Here is a 12,538-nt window from a genome sequence, read left to right on the forward strand (position 1 = left end):
TGACCTTCCTCTATATCCTTATGCACTAGATGAAACCAAACCCAGAGAACAAAAGTGCAAAGTAACAAAACCAGAATAATAGCTTTCCCTGTTTTGTTCCAGGGTTTCTTTAGAGAAGAGACTGCTGTTTAACTTCCATGCCACTGAAGTCATATTCAGGCAAGCATGAGAAAACCAAGACATTTGATTTTTTTTACAGGACATAACACTGTCATTTTGTGTAATTCTTTATTCCCCAAAACTGGCTATTCATGTGCCCTGTTATTTTACCTCATGTATGGCACATGGCTCTCAGTCTGCAAAAACAGTAGCAGTTCTGAGCAGGAAAGCAGACAGGAGGTAGGACAGACAGACAGCAAGGCCACAGCATTTTAAGGATGGCTGCACCCTGGTAAGGTACTCCAGTCTTTGCCTACATGCAGCCGTGGCTGTGGGTGGCACTTCTGCCTCTCCAAGCTGCCAGGGCTCAAACCTGACATTGAAACTAAAGGTATTTACATATAGTGATATTGCCTGCAGGAAATTATTGTCAATTGTACACTGCCCAGGAAAGGCTTACTGTGTGTGCTGTGACCAGTGAGGAGACTGGGGAAAGAGCAGGAAATAGCCATACTGATCCACTTCTCATCCTCCTTTGCTTGCCAGTGTGGGAACAACACAGGTAGAGGATCAGTCCTCAGATGCATTCTGGAGTATAGCATGAGGTTCCTCTGCAGGGCAAACAGGTTTATTTCTGGAGTGATGCTTGTTTCTATGTTGTCACGTGGCCAAGAGAATTCCTCATTTCTTGAAGTCTGCTGGGAGGCAAGGCTGTATGTATGGAGATCATGTAAGGGAAAAGGCTTACAACCTGATCTACAAAGGGAAACAGTGACATAACTTTGGGGCTTTCTATCCATTACAGAGCAGAAAATTCCCCGTAGGCTTCTGCAAGGAGGTCTTAAACCCTTTTACTGAAATCTGGACGTGTGAGTGAAATCACTCCTATCAGTGATTATCCCTGCTGTGGAATCATAATTAAGAAGCTGGGTTGGTCCATCTCCACAAAGAATGCCTAGCTGTTGTCACTATCTACTTGCTGTTCTCACAGCATTACTGCCACTGGTTGCTAAGGCAAAGGATTTATCTTTCCAGAAAACTGGCTAAAAAATTAAGGGCACAACAGTACATAAAGGGCTTCTAGATCCCACAGTATATCTGGTGATCAACATTGTGTGTATCTATTTTTATTCCTTCTCTAACCAGTCTGGGTCTCTGCTTCATCCTCAATACACTTTTTTGTGAGTCATATCAGATTAGAAATACATGCAACTATGAGAAATATCTTTTGCAACTGATCCAAAAAGAAACAATAACAGTAACCCCCGCATATTACGTTTGGAGCCTCTTTAAGAAAAAACAGAAACAATGCAAGACGCTGAAAAATACGGACAAGTTTCCTTACGGTCTTGTTTAGAAATGTACTGCAGCTGAAGTCACTTGTAGGATATCCTGTGGGTGACACATAAGGTAGTCAGTATGGGAGAAAAAGAAACCGGACATTTGAATACAAGGCTTTGTTCTGCATCTTTGTTACACAATCTGTAACCATATCAATCAGCCCTCCATCTCTATCAGTGCAAAGGATTTGTTTGGTTTGTCTCAGTATATGGAAATAACAGAACATCCTAACTTTGAGTACTGTACACAAGCCCCTCACTACAATAAAGAAAATCAGGTGCTGAGGCACAGCCAAAGAGAAACAAAGCTCAGGAAGGGTCTGGAGCACAAGTCTGATGAGGAGTCACCAAGGGAACTGGGGATGTTCAGCTGGAGAAGAGGAAGCTCAGGTAGACCTCATAACATTCTACAACTCCCTGAAAGGAGGGTGTAGCCAGGTGGGGCTTGATCTCCCAAGTAACAAGCAATAGGATGAGAGCAATTGTCATTAAGCAACACCAAGTGGCATTTTGATTGGATATTAAGAAAGATTTCTTCACTGTAGGGGGTTTCAAACACTGGAACAGGCTACCCAGGGAAGCATTTGAGTCACTACACCTAGATGTATTTAAAAGATGTGTAGATGTGACAGTGAGGGATATGGTTTAGTGGTGGATTCAATCTTAGGGTCTTTTTCAAATTAAACATTTATATGGGTCTTTGATTGTATTACAAACTCATCACTGAATTCCCACTCATTTTATTTTATCCTGTATTTAATTCATGTGTGAACTGTGTACCAGGCCTTACCACAAGAAGTGCTGATGGAAGTTTTGTCATTGATTTAGTAAAACAAAAGTCACGATGGCTATTTTTCAAGTTTTTCATGGACCTAGTGCTTAATAAATAGTTTTACAGAGTCTCAACATCATGAAGTCCCAAGGCACAGCAGGGCTAAAGCACAGTGGCATGAAGTTTGAACAGAAGGTAAAAGTGTGTCCTCCTACAGCATCTCCAAATACACAGAGCTCTAATTAACAAAGCAGAAACATGATGTTGGCCTTCACAGTGTGGGATACAGATCAAAAAGGAAACATGAAACTCAAGATTACTCAAGTACAATAGGAAGCTCAAGATTATGGAGGATTTATTCACTACCAAAATATTAGAGCCAAACCCAAACTCCCAAGAGAAAGTATCTCCAATTTCACACTAAAAGGACACTTCCTTAGCTTTGTAAACAGGAGACTGATTTGAAACAAACTGCCAAACAACTGTACGCAATCCAGTATTTCAGCCAAGACAACCTCACCAGAAGCAGTGATATAAGCGCTCTCTTTTATCCAAAATGTGGTATAACGTAATCAACCTCATAAATACAATAGCAGGAATTTTGGAGGCAATTCTTAAATACAGCTTGAATAAACTGACTAAAAGATTACCACTAAATTTCCCTGTGGTAGTGGGCAAAGTCATACTACAGAGAAAGCCAGCAAACAGCCTTCATGGTATTTCTTAGTATCCTGATGTCAAATCCCTGCAGGTGCACAAAAGCCAGAGCAAGCCAGGGCAGCCCTTCTTTGGGGTTGAGATCACGCTAAAAACTTTTGAGACTTAAAATCGTTGAGCTGGACTCAATGATCATTCTTGGTCCCTTCCACTTGTGATTCTGTGAGAGATGAGTATCTATTTTGCTATATTAGAAGATATTGTAAAGATAAAAGTTGTATTTATTCTGCAAATGCATATACAAAAGACTCATGCCTACGATATATATACTTTTTTTTTTAATTTTGATAGACTAAAGACAACTGACAAAAACATAGCAACAAAGCCCACGGAAAAGCCAAAGTTACATATGCCTTCTTTGCCTCAGTCTTTGATAGGAAGACCAGTTTGCTTTGGGTATCCAGCCTCTTATACTGGAAGAGAGGGACAGAAAGCAGAACAAAGCCCCCACAGTCCAAAAGGAAATGGTCAGTGACTTGCTACACTGCTTAGACATATATCTGTGAGGACAGATGGGATCCACCCAAGCGTCCTGAGAGCTGGCAGAAGGGCTCTCCAAGCCACATTCCACCATTTACCAACAGTCCTAGCAAATCTGGAAGGTCCAGTTAACTGGAGGTCAGCAAATGTGACACCCATCCACACAAATGGCCAGGAGGATACAGGGAAATACAGGCCTGCCAGCCTGACCTCAGTGCAGGGGCAAGTCATGGCACAGCTCGTCAACAGTGTCATCACGCAGAACATGCATGACAATCAGGAGATCAGGCCCAGTCAGCATGGCCATAGGCAGGTCCTGATTGACCAACCTGATCTACTTCTGTGACCCACTCAGTGGATGAGGTAAAGGCTGTGGATGTTGTCTGCCTGGACTTTAGGTACTGGGTTCACCTTGACTGGACACCAAGTGCCCGTCAAGCCTCTCTATCGCTCCCCTTCTTAGTGGGACAAGGGAGAAAAAGTAAGAAGGAAAACAACTTGTAGCTTGATGTCAGGCACTTTACTAAACAAAAAAAAAAAAAAAAAAAAAAAAAAAAAAAGTGAAAATTTGGTGTGTATAAACAAAGAGAAAAAAGTTAATATATTGTCTACTTTCCATCAGGGGGTGATATCCAGTCACTTCCCAGGAAGCAAAGTTGCAACACGTGTAGTGATTACTGTGGAAGGCAAACTATAAAATAATATATATCCCCCATTCCTCCTCTCCCCTTTAGCTTTTGTATCTGAGCTGGTGTCATATGCTATGGAATACCCCTTTGGTTAATTTGGGCCTGGTTGTGCCCTGCAGGTCCCAGGACCTTTCCCACTCCCAGCCACTTGAGAGGGGCAGAATGTTAGAGAGACAGCCCTAATGCTGTGCCAGCACTGCTCAGCAGTAGCCACAACACTGCTGTATCATCCACACTTTTCTAAGTACCAATGCAGACCACAGCACTGCAAGGGCTGATGTGGGGAAAATTAACTCCATCTCAGCCAGTCCCCAGACACTTGAGTAAAGCTTCTGACACCACAGCCCACAGAATTATCCCACAGAAACCAGATGCTCATGGCTTGGAAAGGTGCACTATTTCCAGTATAAAAGACAGGCCTATTGTCCAAGTCCAGAGAGCAGTGCTGAATGGAGTTACATCCAGCTGGTGGCTGCTCGCAAGCCCATTCAACAGAGCTCAGTACTGGGGCCCGTCCTGTTTAATATCTTTATCAATGCCCTGGATGAAAGGAGCGAGTGCACCCTCAGCAAGCCTGCAGATAAAAGCAAGTTGGGCAGGAGTGTTGGTTTGCTGCAGGGTAGAAAGGCTCTGCAGAGGGATCTGGACAGGCTGGATCGATGGCCCAAGGCCAGCTATATGAGTGCTGAGTAAACAGCTGGGCTTGATGTCCTTGCAGGTCTTTTCCAACCTAAACAATTCTATGATTCCTAATTTTACAAATACTTGGTACACCTGGTTCATAGAAAATATATAGCTATTGTCACTCACCTCATTTACATAAGCTATTTGAGCTTTCTTATTACACTGTCCTGTATGACTTGAACCCCTTGACTTTAGCAGAATTATAAGAAGGTCAGTTAAGCACATGATGAATATTACTGCACTAGTGATCCCCTGTGAATTTTCTATTTATGCCTATTCCTAGATGTTTTATGAAACACAATGTCTCTGTGGCATGACAGAACTCCCAACGTTATTTTAGATTTTCAGCACTGTTGAGTTTCTACAAATCAAAGAAATACAACTATCAAGTTTTCTCTTCCAGCCCTTTAAGAATTAGGTGGCCTAAATCAGTTTCATAGTAATACTTAAAAAAGCCCCAAATTAAAACCAAGAAGTTTCAAGAGACTGTCTGAAGAATTTGAAGTGACTTATACTAATGATATACATCTGCCTGATAAAACATATTTCAGGTTGCTTTAGAGAAGTCCTCTATGCTGCTTGCTGCTGAGTCAGGGTTGGAATTCTCATGCAATATATGCTTTGATATTTCAGTCCAAACTGTTAATTATACAGATAAGAGACATCATCAAAGTCAGGTAATTGTAGACCAAAGTGCATTACTGCAGGGAAATTAGTAAGGCTCTTTTTTTTTTTTTTTTTTAACTGATGAAGCCTGAAATACATATTTCTATACAAAATCTAGAAAACAAGGAAAGAAAGCCTGTAAAAACCAATTTATTTTGGCCATTTTACAGTTGACACAATTTTATGTTACCAGAATCTTCTAAACAAATGTATACAAGCCTATTATAAAAGAACTCAGTAAGCACATTCCAAAAGTGATGTTCTATACCACTAGTGATACCGGAAACACTTCACAGAATCATAGAAACATAAAATCACAAAATCATGGAATGGCTTGGGTTGAAAGGAACCTGGAGGGTCATCTAGTTCCAATCCCCCTGCCATGAACAGGGACACTTTGCACTAGACCAGCTTGATGAAACCCCTTGCACAGACCTCTCTAGGCAACCTGTGCCAAAGCTCGCACCACACCCACAGCAAAGAATTTCTCCTAATACCATAAAATCACAAGATGGCTTGGGTTGGAAGGGACCTTAAAGCATTTAATCTAAACCTACCCTCTTTAAAAAAAACAACCAAACAACCAAAAAAACAGAAAACAACACAATTTTCTCTCCAAAACAGACACTTAACATTTGTTTGGTGAGAGAATACCGCCCAAATCACCATATACTTTTCCCTGTGATTAGGCATCAGCCAATCCAGGGAAGAAGAGGGTAGAGCTAATAGCATACATCCATTTGGACTGGGCCTTAAAGAGCCAAAAGATGTTGGCAGCTCTCCAGGATTATAAAGTACAGTTTTTTCTTTGTATTTTGGTGGTGCACAAGCAAAGCGAAGTTTGAAAATTCCAGATTTTTTTGGATTCATAGTGAAAACCACAAGAGTGTGGAATCTTATCACGAGTCATCTGATGTTATGGTTTCAAATCCACATCAGAAGATACTGATTCCATGGCTGTCAGTTGTTTACATACTGAAATGACCTGACACTATGCTGTCTGTTCTGTTCTGTCTTTTCTTTGAACTCAGGAGCTTGAAGTTTCAAGTATGTATGGCGATGCTTAGTCTGAAGATACAGCCTAGGCATACTTCCCTATACTAAGCAGATGTTTGTTCAATAACTGATAAGAAAATGCATGTGATGTTTCTGTTAGACATTATATAGTAAATAATATTACTTAGCACTTTTTATCTTCTACTTTTCATCTCCAAGTACACATAAACAACCAAAATAGGAGAAACAAAATATCAGACTTCTTGTAATTAGGCAGTATTACCTGTATACTGCAAACTGGGAAACTGAGTCAAAACAGAACAATGGAAGCATCTGGAAGACCTCTGTGTTATTCTGATGAACTTCAAAGTACTTAACTTAATAGCATTAATAAACACTCTAAGTGAATACCAGTACTTGTGCTATAAATGGCGCTGGCACCTCCAGGACACTTTAAAAAATTGATTAGTGCTACACTGGACTGCTGAGTCATCAATGACCGTCCTTCAACTAGGACAAGAGGAAGTCTTGTAAGCAAGTTATTTATATTCTTAATATCTTCAGCAGAAAGTACAGTCTGGTTAGGTTTGGTAGTCATTAAATAGCAATTTTTGTATGAGCTGCCCTCCTCCATAGATTTCTTATCAGATCAACCTCAGTCTTAAGTAAGAGCAATTACAAATAGGCCAACTTCTTTTAGTCTGAAAGAAGAAAGGCAATACTAAATCATGCAAAGGTTTGTTTTGGCCAGAAGCAAGACCAAGCCTCCGTATTAAACTCTGTGTATGCAGTACCACTAGGTTATCCTGCTTGGAAGTGAAAGGGTTGCTTTTTTAAAAAACTGAAATGTGCAGGTGGTCTTGAACTTCCCAAGATAATTTTTTTAAGCTGAACAGGCCTTGTTTCCTCTTCTCTTTTAATCCAAAACCTTATAATCATGATCATCAACCCAGAGCATAATGTTAAACTACTTTTTATTTTTGCTGCGTGTTTTGAGAGAGACTGTTGTAACACATTTACCCCAATGTACTGCATGCTCTCAGATCCCATTCTGTATTGTCATATCTGCAAATATTTACAAAGCAAAAAATACTGTCTGACTCAGCAACGCAACTCACATGTCTTTCATGCTGTTCCATATAATTGCTTCAGACCAAAACAACACAAAAACACCACTGCAAATTACAAAAGACAGAAATACTATTAGTGGCCTACAGCCAACTGTGGTCTAAGCATTTGCTTGTGAGCCCATCGCATGCATTCAACATTTGGAATACTGCTCAAAACCTCTGGCTGTATAAATATAGACCCTCGGTCAAGGAATTTAAGCAACAATTTCATTTGAGTAAAATCAGGGAGATCAGCAGCTGATCTGCTTTAAATGTTGCAATCCACACCAGAACACACCGTCCTTTGCAGAGAAAAAGCATCAGGATTCCCAAGCACAGGGAGAGAGCAAGGCTGCAGCATGCTAGGGGTCTGCACGTAGTCTTCATCGAAGTCTGTGACCTCTTCAGTATGTCCATAACATCCACTCAAGAATTGCAGAAGTGTCTGACTTTAGCATGGGCACATTCACTGTAGGCTGCAAGGCTCACTAGCACATGTCCCAGCAAAGACAAAAGGTAGGATGTAATTACACACAGATCTGCCACCTTCCAATAGCACCAGTATTAGTCACCTGGTACCCACAAAGATCAACCACTACAAGTTGCCTAGGGTAATTTTAAAGGTGCAAAGCTTAACCAAATTGTTAAATTATCACAACTAGGAAGACAGCAATTAAGTAATAATTTCAGAGGCTTGTTGTCTTCATCACTCCAATAAGCAGTTTCACCACAGGAAGTCTTCTGAGGAGTAAAACACCCATCAAACTTCCATTAATATGAAAACTTTATTTATATTAGGGGTTAATGATTTATTCATTGACTATACAGAGATGATCAGAGTAATACACATTCTGATGTTCTAAGTATGTAAGTTTTCAATGAAAAAGCTTGTCTGAAGTTTGAGCTGGATGGAAGCTTGCTTAGCTTACTTCAGAGATGGTCTCAGTTCTTCTATGAAGATGCCAGGCTAACAAGTCATGAAGCTTGATAAAATACAGAATAATTTTAAAGAAAGAAACAGAAATAACAAATATATAATTTTATTGCAAACACATACTTTTTTAATGAGATTAAATTTGACTTCTGTATCAGAATGAACTGCAATTCAGTCCTGCTTCCTGACTCAACATTTCCAATATAAAAAAAAATTCTCCACCTTCTCTAAGTCTTCTTTCAGTGACAAGGAAAGACATAAAAAATATTATTAAGTTCAATATGGCTCCAAACTTTAAACAAAAACATTTTCCTAAATCAACTGTATACCCATTACATGCATTGTATACATGGTGGAAAATAAACACTGGCAAATACAGTCTTGGAAATGGCTCAAAGGCCTGGGTTTTTGAAAAGGGTTTATAAAACATATAACTGCTGTCAACTGGAAGATGTTAATTTGAAGAGTGATGGTAACTGTTCATTTGCAAGGAGAACATCCTGCATTTCATCGTCTAAGAAGGTACGTGCAACGTGCAAAAGCAAGCTCTCCCACGTGAGGCTGGAACATTCCAGGCTGTTCCCTGGCCAAAGGCCCATCACTCTTCCCAAACTGAAAATCTTGGATTCTAGAGGTGAATTTCAGCAGCGCTATTTCTATGCACTCTCCCCATTCCCTCACCGTGGGGCCAGGGCATTACGACCGCGTTCGCTGAAGGCACCTGCGTCCGGCACTGCTGTACTGCAGACCCTGGGCAGCACCTCTGCTCTCCAGGACATCCTCTGCCGGCAGCTCCCGGAGGGAACCGCACCGGAGCTCAGGCTGAAAACACCCTGCCTACGGGGCGGGCGGTGTCCGAGAGCCCGCTGCCGCCCTATGGGGCGCCGGATGGGTGTGCGCCATCCCCGGCCATCACAAGCGACGAGGCCAGTCCTGGTGAGGCAGTGCCCAGTCGATCCAGGGGAACTCCAAGCTCTGGGCTCACACCCTCCGCTCGAGAAATCCCCTAACCCGGCGAGCAGCACGCCGACAGCCCTTACAGCAGTCGAAGGCGGCGAGGCTGTGGCAAGGCCGGGAGGCGATCCCGCTCCCGCCAAGGAGCCCTGGGGCGACGGCAGCGCCCCCGACACGCCGCCCCTGAGAGCCCCCGCAGCGGCGCCGGTGCGGCCCGAGACGACACGAAGCCGCCGCTCGCCCCGCTCTGTCCCGCCACCGGCACATCACAGGCACATGGGCCCAGAGGGGCCGAGGGACGCCCGGCGGGGCCCGCCTAGGCAGCCGGGACCGAGTACTCCGCGTTGTCAGGGGCGAGGTGCCCCCGCAGCCCAGAGGGGACGCTGGGGGTACCGCCGACTCGCAGGAGATCTCCTCGGAAGTTGCCCCGAGAAGTCTGGGACCGCCCGGAGGTGCAGCCGCCGGGCAGAGTCGCCCCCTCAGCGCACACCTCCCTCCTGCCACCTGGCCACACGCTCCCGGAGCGGCCGCCGGGACCGGACCCCGGAGACCGACCCCACGACCTGGCTAAGCCCCCCGGGACGGGACCCCACCCCGACCGACCCCAGTCGCCCTCTGGGCACGCGGCTCTCGCTCCCGGGACAGGGGAGCGGCAGCCCCGAGAAGCGCTTAAGGGCTACCCCCGCAAAAGCAGCCCTTGGGAAGAAATAAAGCAGCAGGACACCTACCATCTCGCCTGATGTTGGAAGCCCGCAGGGCTTTTATAGATCCGCTCTGGGCAGGGGCGGTGGTGCCCTGACGGCTGCAGAAGTTCGCACAGACGACGGCGTAGAGCAGGAGGAGGATGAGCAGTTGCATTGGGACCAGCTGCGAGCGGGACCGTGTCTCTGCGAAGAAACGGGCTCTCCTCTCCCGCCGAGGGTGCTTCCCTCGCTCGCGTTCTCTTCCCCCTTAGCGGACTTTTTGATTGTTGCGGGTTGCTTGTGTGTTTGGGGGAGTTGCAGGCGTGGGGCAAAAAATGCACAATCCCCGCAAAAAAAGCGCAAAACCCAAGAGCACGCGAAGCAGCGGTCACTGCCGCCGCGCTACTCTAGAGCTGCCTCAAAACTTCCTGCATGCTGAACTCTCGGCTGCCCTTCTGGGCCGGCCAAACTCGGCAGAGGTGCGGAGCGCCCGGGCCGGGACCGCCGCCCGCTCCCCTCGTCCAGCACGGCCGTGCCCCAGTAGCAGGCGGGGGCTGCCGCAGCCGCGCTCCCCCGCGGCCGCCGCCGGGCTGCACCGCGCCTCGCACCGCCCCGCCCGCCGCGCCGCGGGAGCCGCCGCCGGGGTCTGCAGCGCCGGGAGCGCCCCGCTCTCCGCGCCGGGGGAGGAAAGGGGGCCCGGGGGAAGGGGGCGGGAGCGGTGCCCAGACCCTCCCTGCACTACCGGCCGTGCCGTCTACACCCCGGGCAAAAAGTGGCAGGAGGGATGGTGCGAGGAGGGGGCTGTCCCCGGTGCGGAGTGAACGCTGGGTTCCCGGCGACTGGACAGGACGAGAGTCGTGTGCCAAGGGCACTCCGCCAGCGCAGGGGCCACTCACCCGGCGGTTCCGTCACCCTCGGGCCCGCGGTGGCCACGTAAAAGTCATCGCTGGGCCGAATGCCTCAAATCTCCGAGCTGTGCCAAGGCGGGTGAGAAGACTTAGTGGGACAACTGGTGAATAATCCGCAGTTGTCCCTGGGAGAAATATATGGGCTTCTCCTGTCATGCCAAGCACTGTCCAAAGCTTTTCATAAAAAGTTAGTTCTTACTAATTTAGACCCTCATTAAATTGAGTCTGGTATTAAAAGATTGTATTACTGCCTGGAAGAGTATAGGTCTGAACCAAAGGTATGTAAGGGTTGTGATCAGATTGCTAGTTTAACACTCTTTTTCTTTCCATTCCTTGCAATGAAAATAATCAAAAGGAAGATTAAAAAAAAAAACAAAACCAAAAAACCAAAAGAAAACAAACAAACAAAAAAACCCGCTCAGGTTTTAACAGTTCTCTAATAAATTTTTCCCTACTCAGTTTATTTCTTACAACGTTTTATGCAGTCTTAGGCAGTCTAACAATTACATGCTGCCAGATCTTTAACAACATGAAACATACGTCATTAGCAGAAGAATGTCAATATGGTGCTGTATCAGGAGTTTTGGACGAGTCCTGCTACACTGTGAGTTCTGCCTCTGGCTGTGTGAAGCATTTTCTCCAAGAGCATGCTAGGATGACAATGGGACTGAAACATCTTGTATGTCTTAGGAAACCAGTAGGGTGCAATTCTGTTATGCATAATTCATGCTCCTTTATCCCTTTCATGTTCCCCAAAACTGACAGCGAACCTAATCCTGCTCCCATGTGGTAGATAATGGAAAGGCTCCAACAGTGCTTCATTTGTGAGCAGATGGGACTATATTTTAGGTGCCCATTTCGGGGGGAACTGGGTGAACAGAGGGAAGGTGGCCAGTTCAATCATCCTAATAGAAACAGAATGTCAAATCGAGGACACAGAATGAATGAGTATGGGGGAGCCTGGGAGATGTTCTCTGTTCATCCAGTCAATGCATCTGCCTCTGTCCAGTTACCTTACAAGGAACTACCAGAAAACACCAAGAGAATCCCTGCTTCCCAGCTCTCTTCTGACCTTTACCACAACTCACAAGTGAAGTGTGCCTTTCTTAGTGCCTTCAGGCCCTCCTTCTCTTTTAGATTCAGGATGCTGGAATCTGTAATTGGTTCTCTTTGGGGAAGTGGCCATTTTAAGGTGGAAGAGAAACAAGGATAGATTTCCTTCCAGCCAAAAGTCAGACGAAAGATGTTTTGACAGTGTCTGAGCAATTGCACAATTCAGTCAAGAAATGGCAGTATTTCCCAGGTTGTTTCTCTTTCTGTTTTGAAATTCATCCATATAAATTTGCTTATATAAAATTCATACATCTTCCCAAGACCTGGGTATAGAGACAGGCTCTCTGGCCCCATGCCTTCCTGGCTGCAAAGGTCCAGCTTAAACAGAAGAGTGAAAGAGAATTTTGTCTTTAACAATCCACAGCTGTTTGGCTGACATGCTCCCTCTCTTGAT

General features: G+C 45.0%; 1 protein-coding gene across 4 annotated transcripts in view; it reads right to left on the reverse strand.

Moving 5' to 3' along the window:
• The window catches only part of PDGFD (platelet derived growth factor D), a 136,939-nt gene extending 126,220 nt beyond the window's left edge, over nucleotides 1-10,719 (reverse strand). For 2 of the 4 annotated variants that reach the window (XM_038133828.1, XM_038133801.1), the window contains exon 1: nucleotides 10,169-10,714. In XM_038133828.1, the coding sequence (XP_037989756.1) occupies nucleotides 10,169-10,298 (130 nt within the window). In that variant the 5' untranslated portion in view covers nucleotides 10,299-10,714. Of the gene's footprint in view, nucleotides 1-10,168 lie in introns of all 4 variants that reach the window. The other 2 variants (XM_038133811.1, XM_038133820.1) reach the window with 2 other exon arrangements.
• Nucleotides 10,720-12,538: the final 1,819 nt, after the last annotated feature.

The sequence above is a fragment of the Motacilla alba genome, chromosome 1 (genome assembly GCF_015832195.1).
Source record: "Motacilla alba alba isolate MOTALB_02 chromosome 1, Motacilla_alba_V1.0_pri, whole genome shotgun sequence".
Taxonomy (NCBI): Eukaryota; Metazoa; Chordata; class Aves; order Passeriformes; family Motacillidae; genus Motacilla; species Motacilla alba.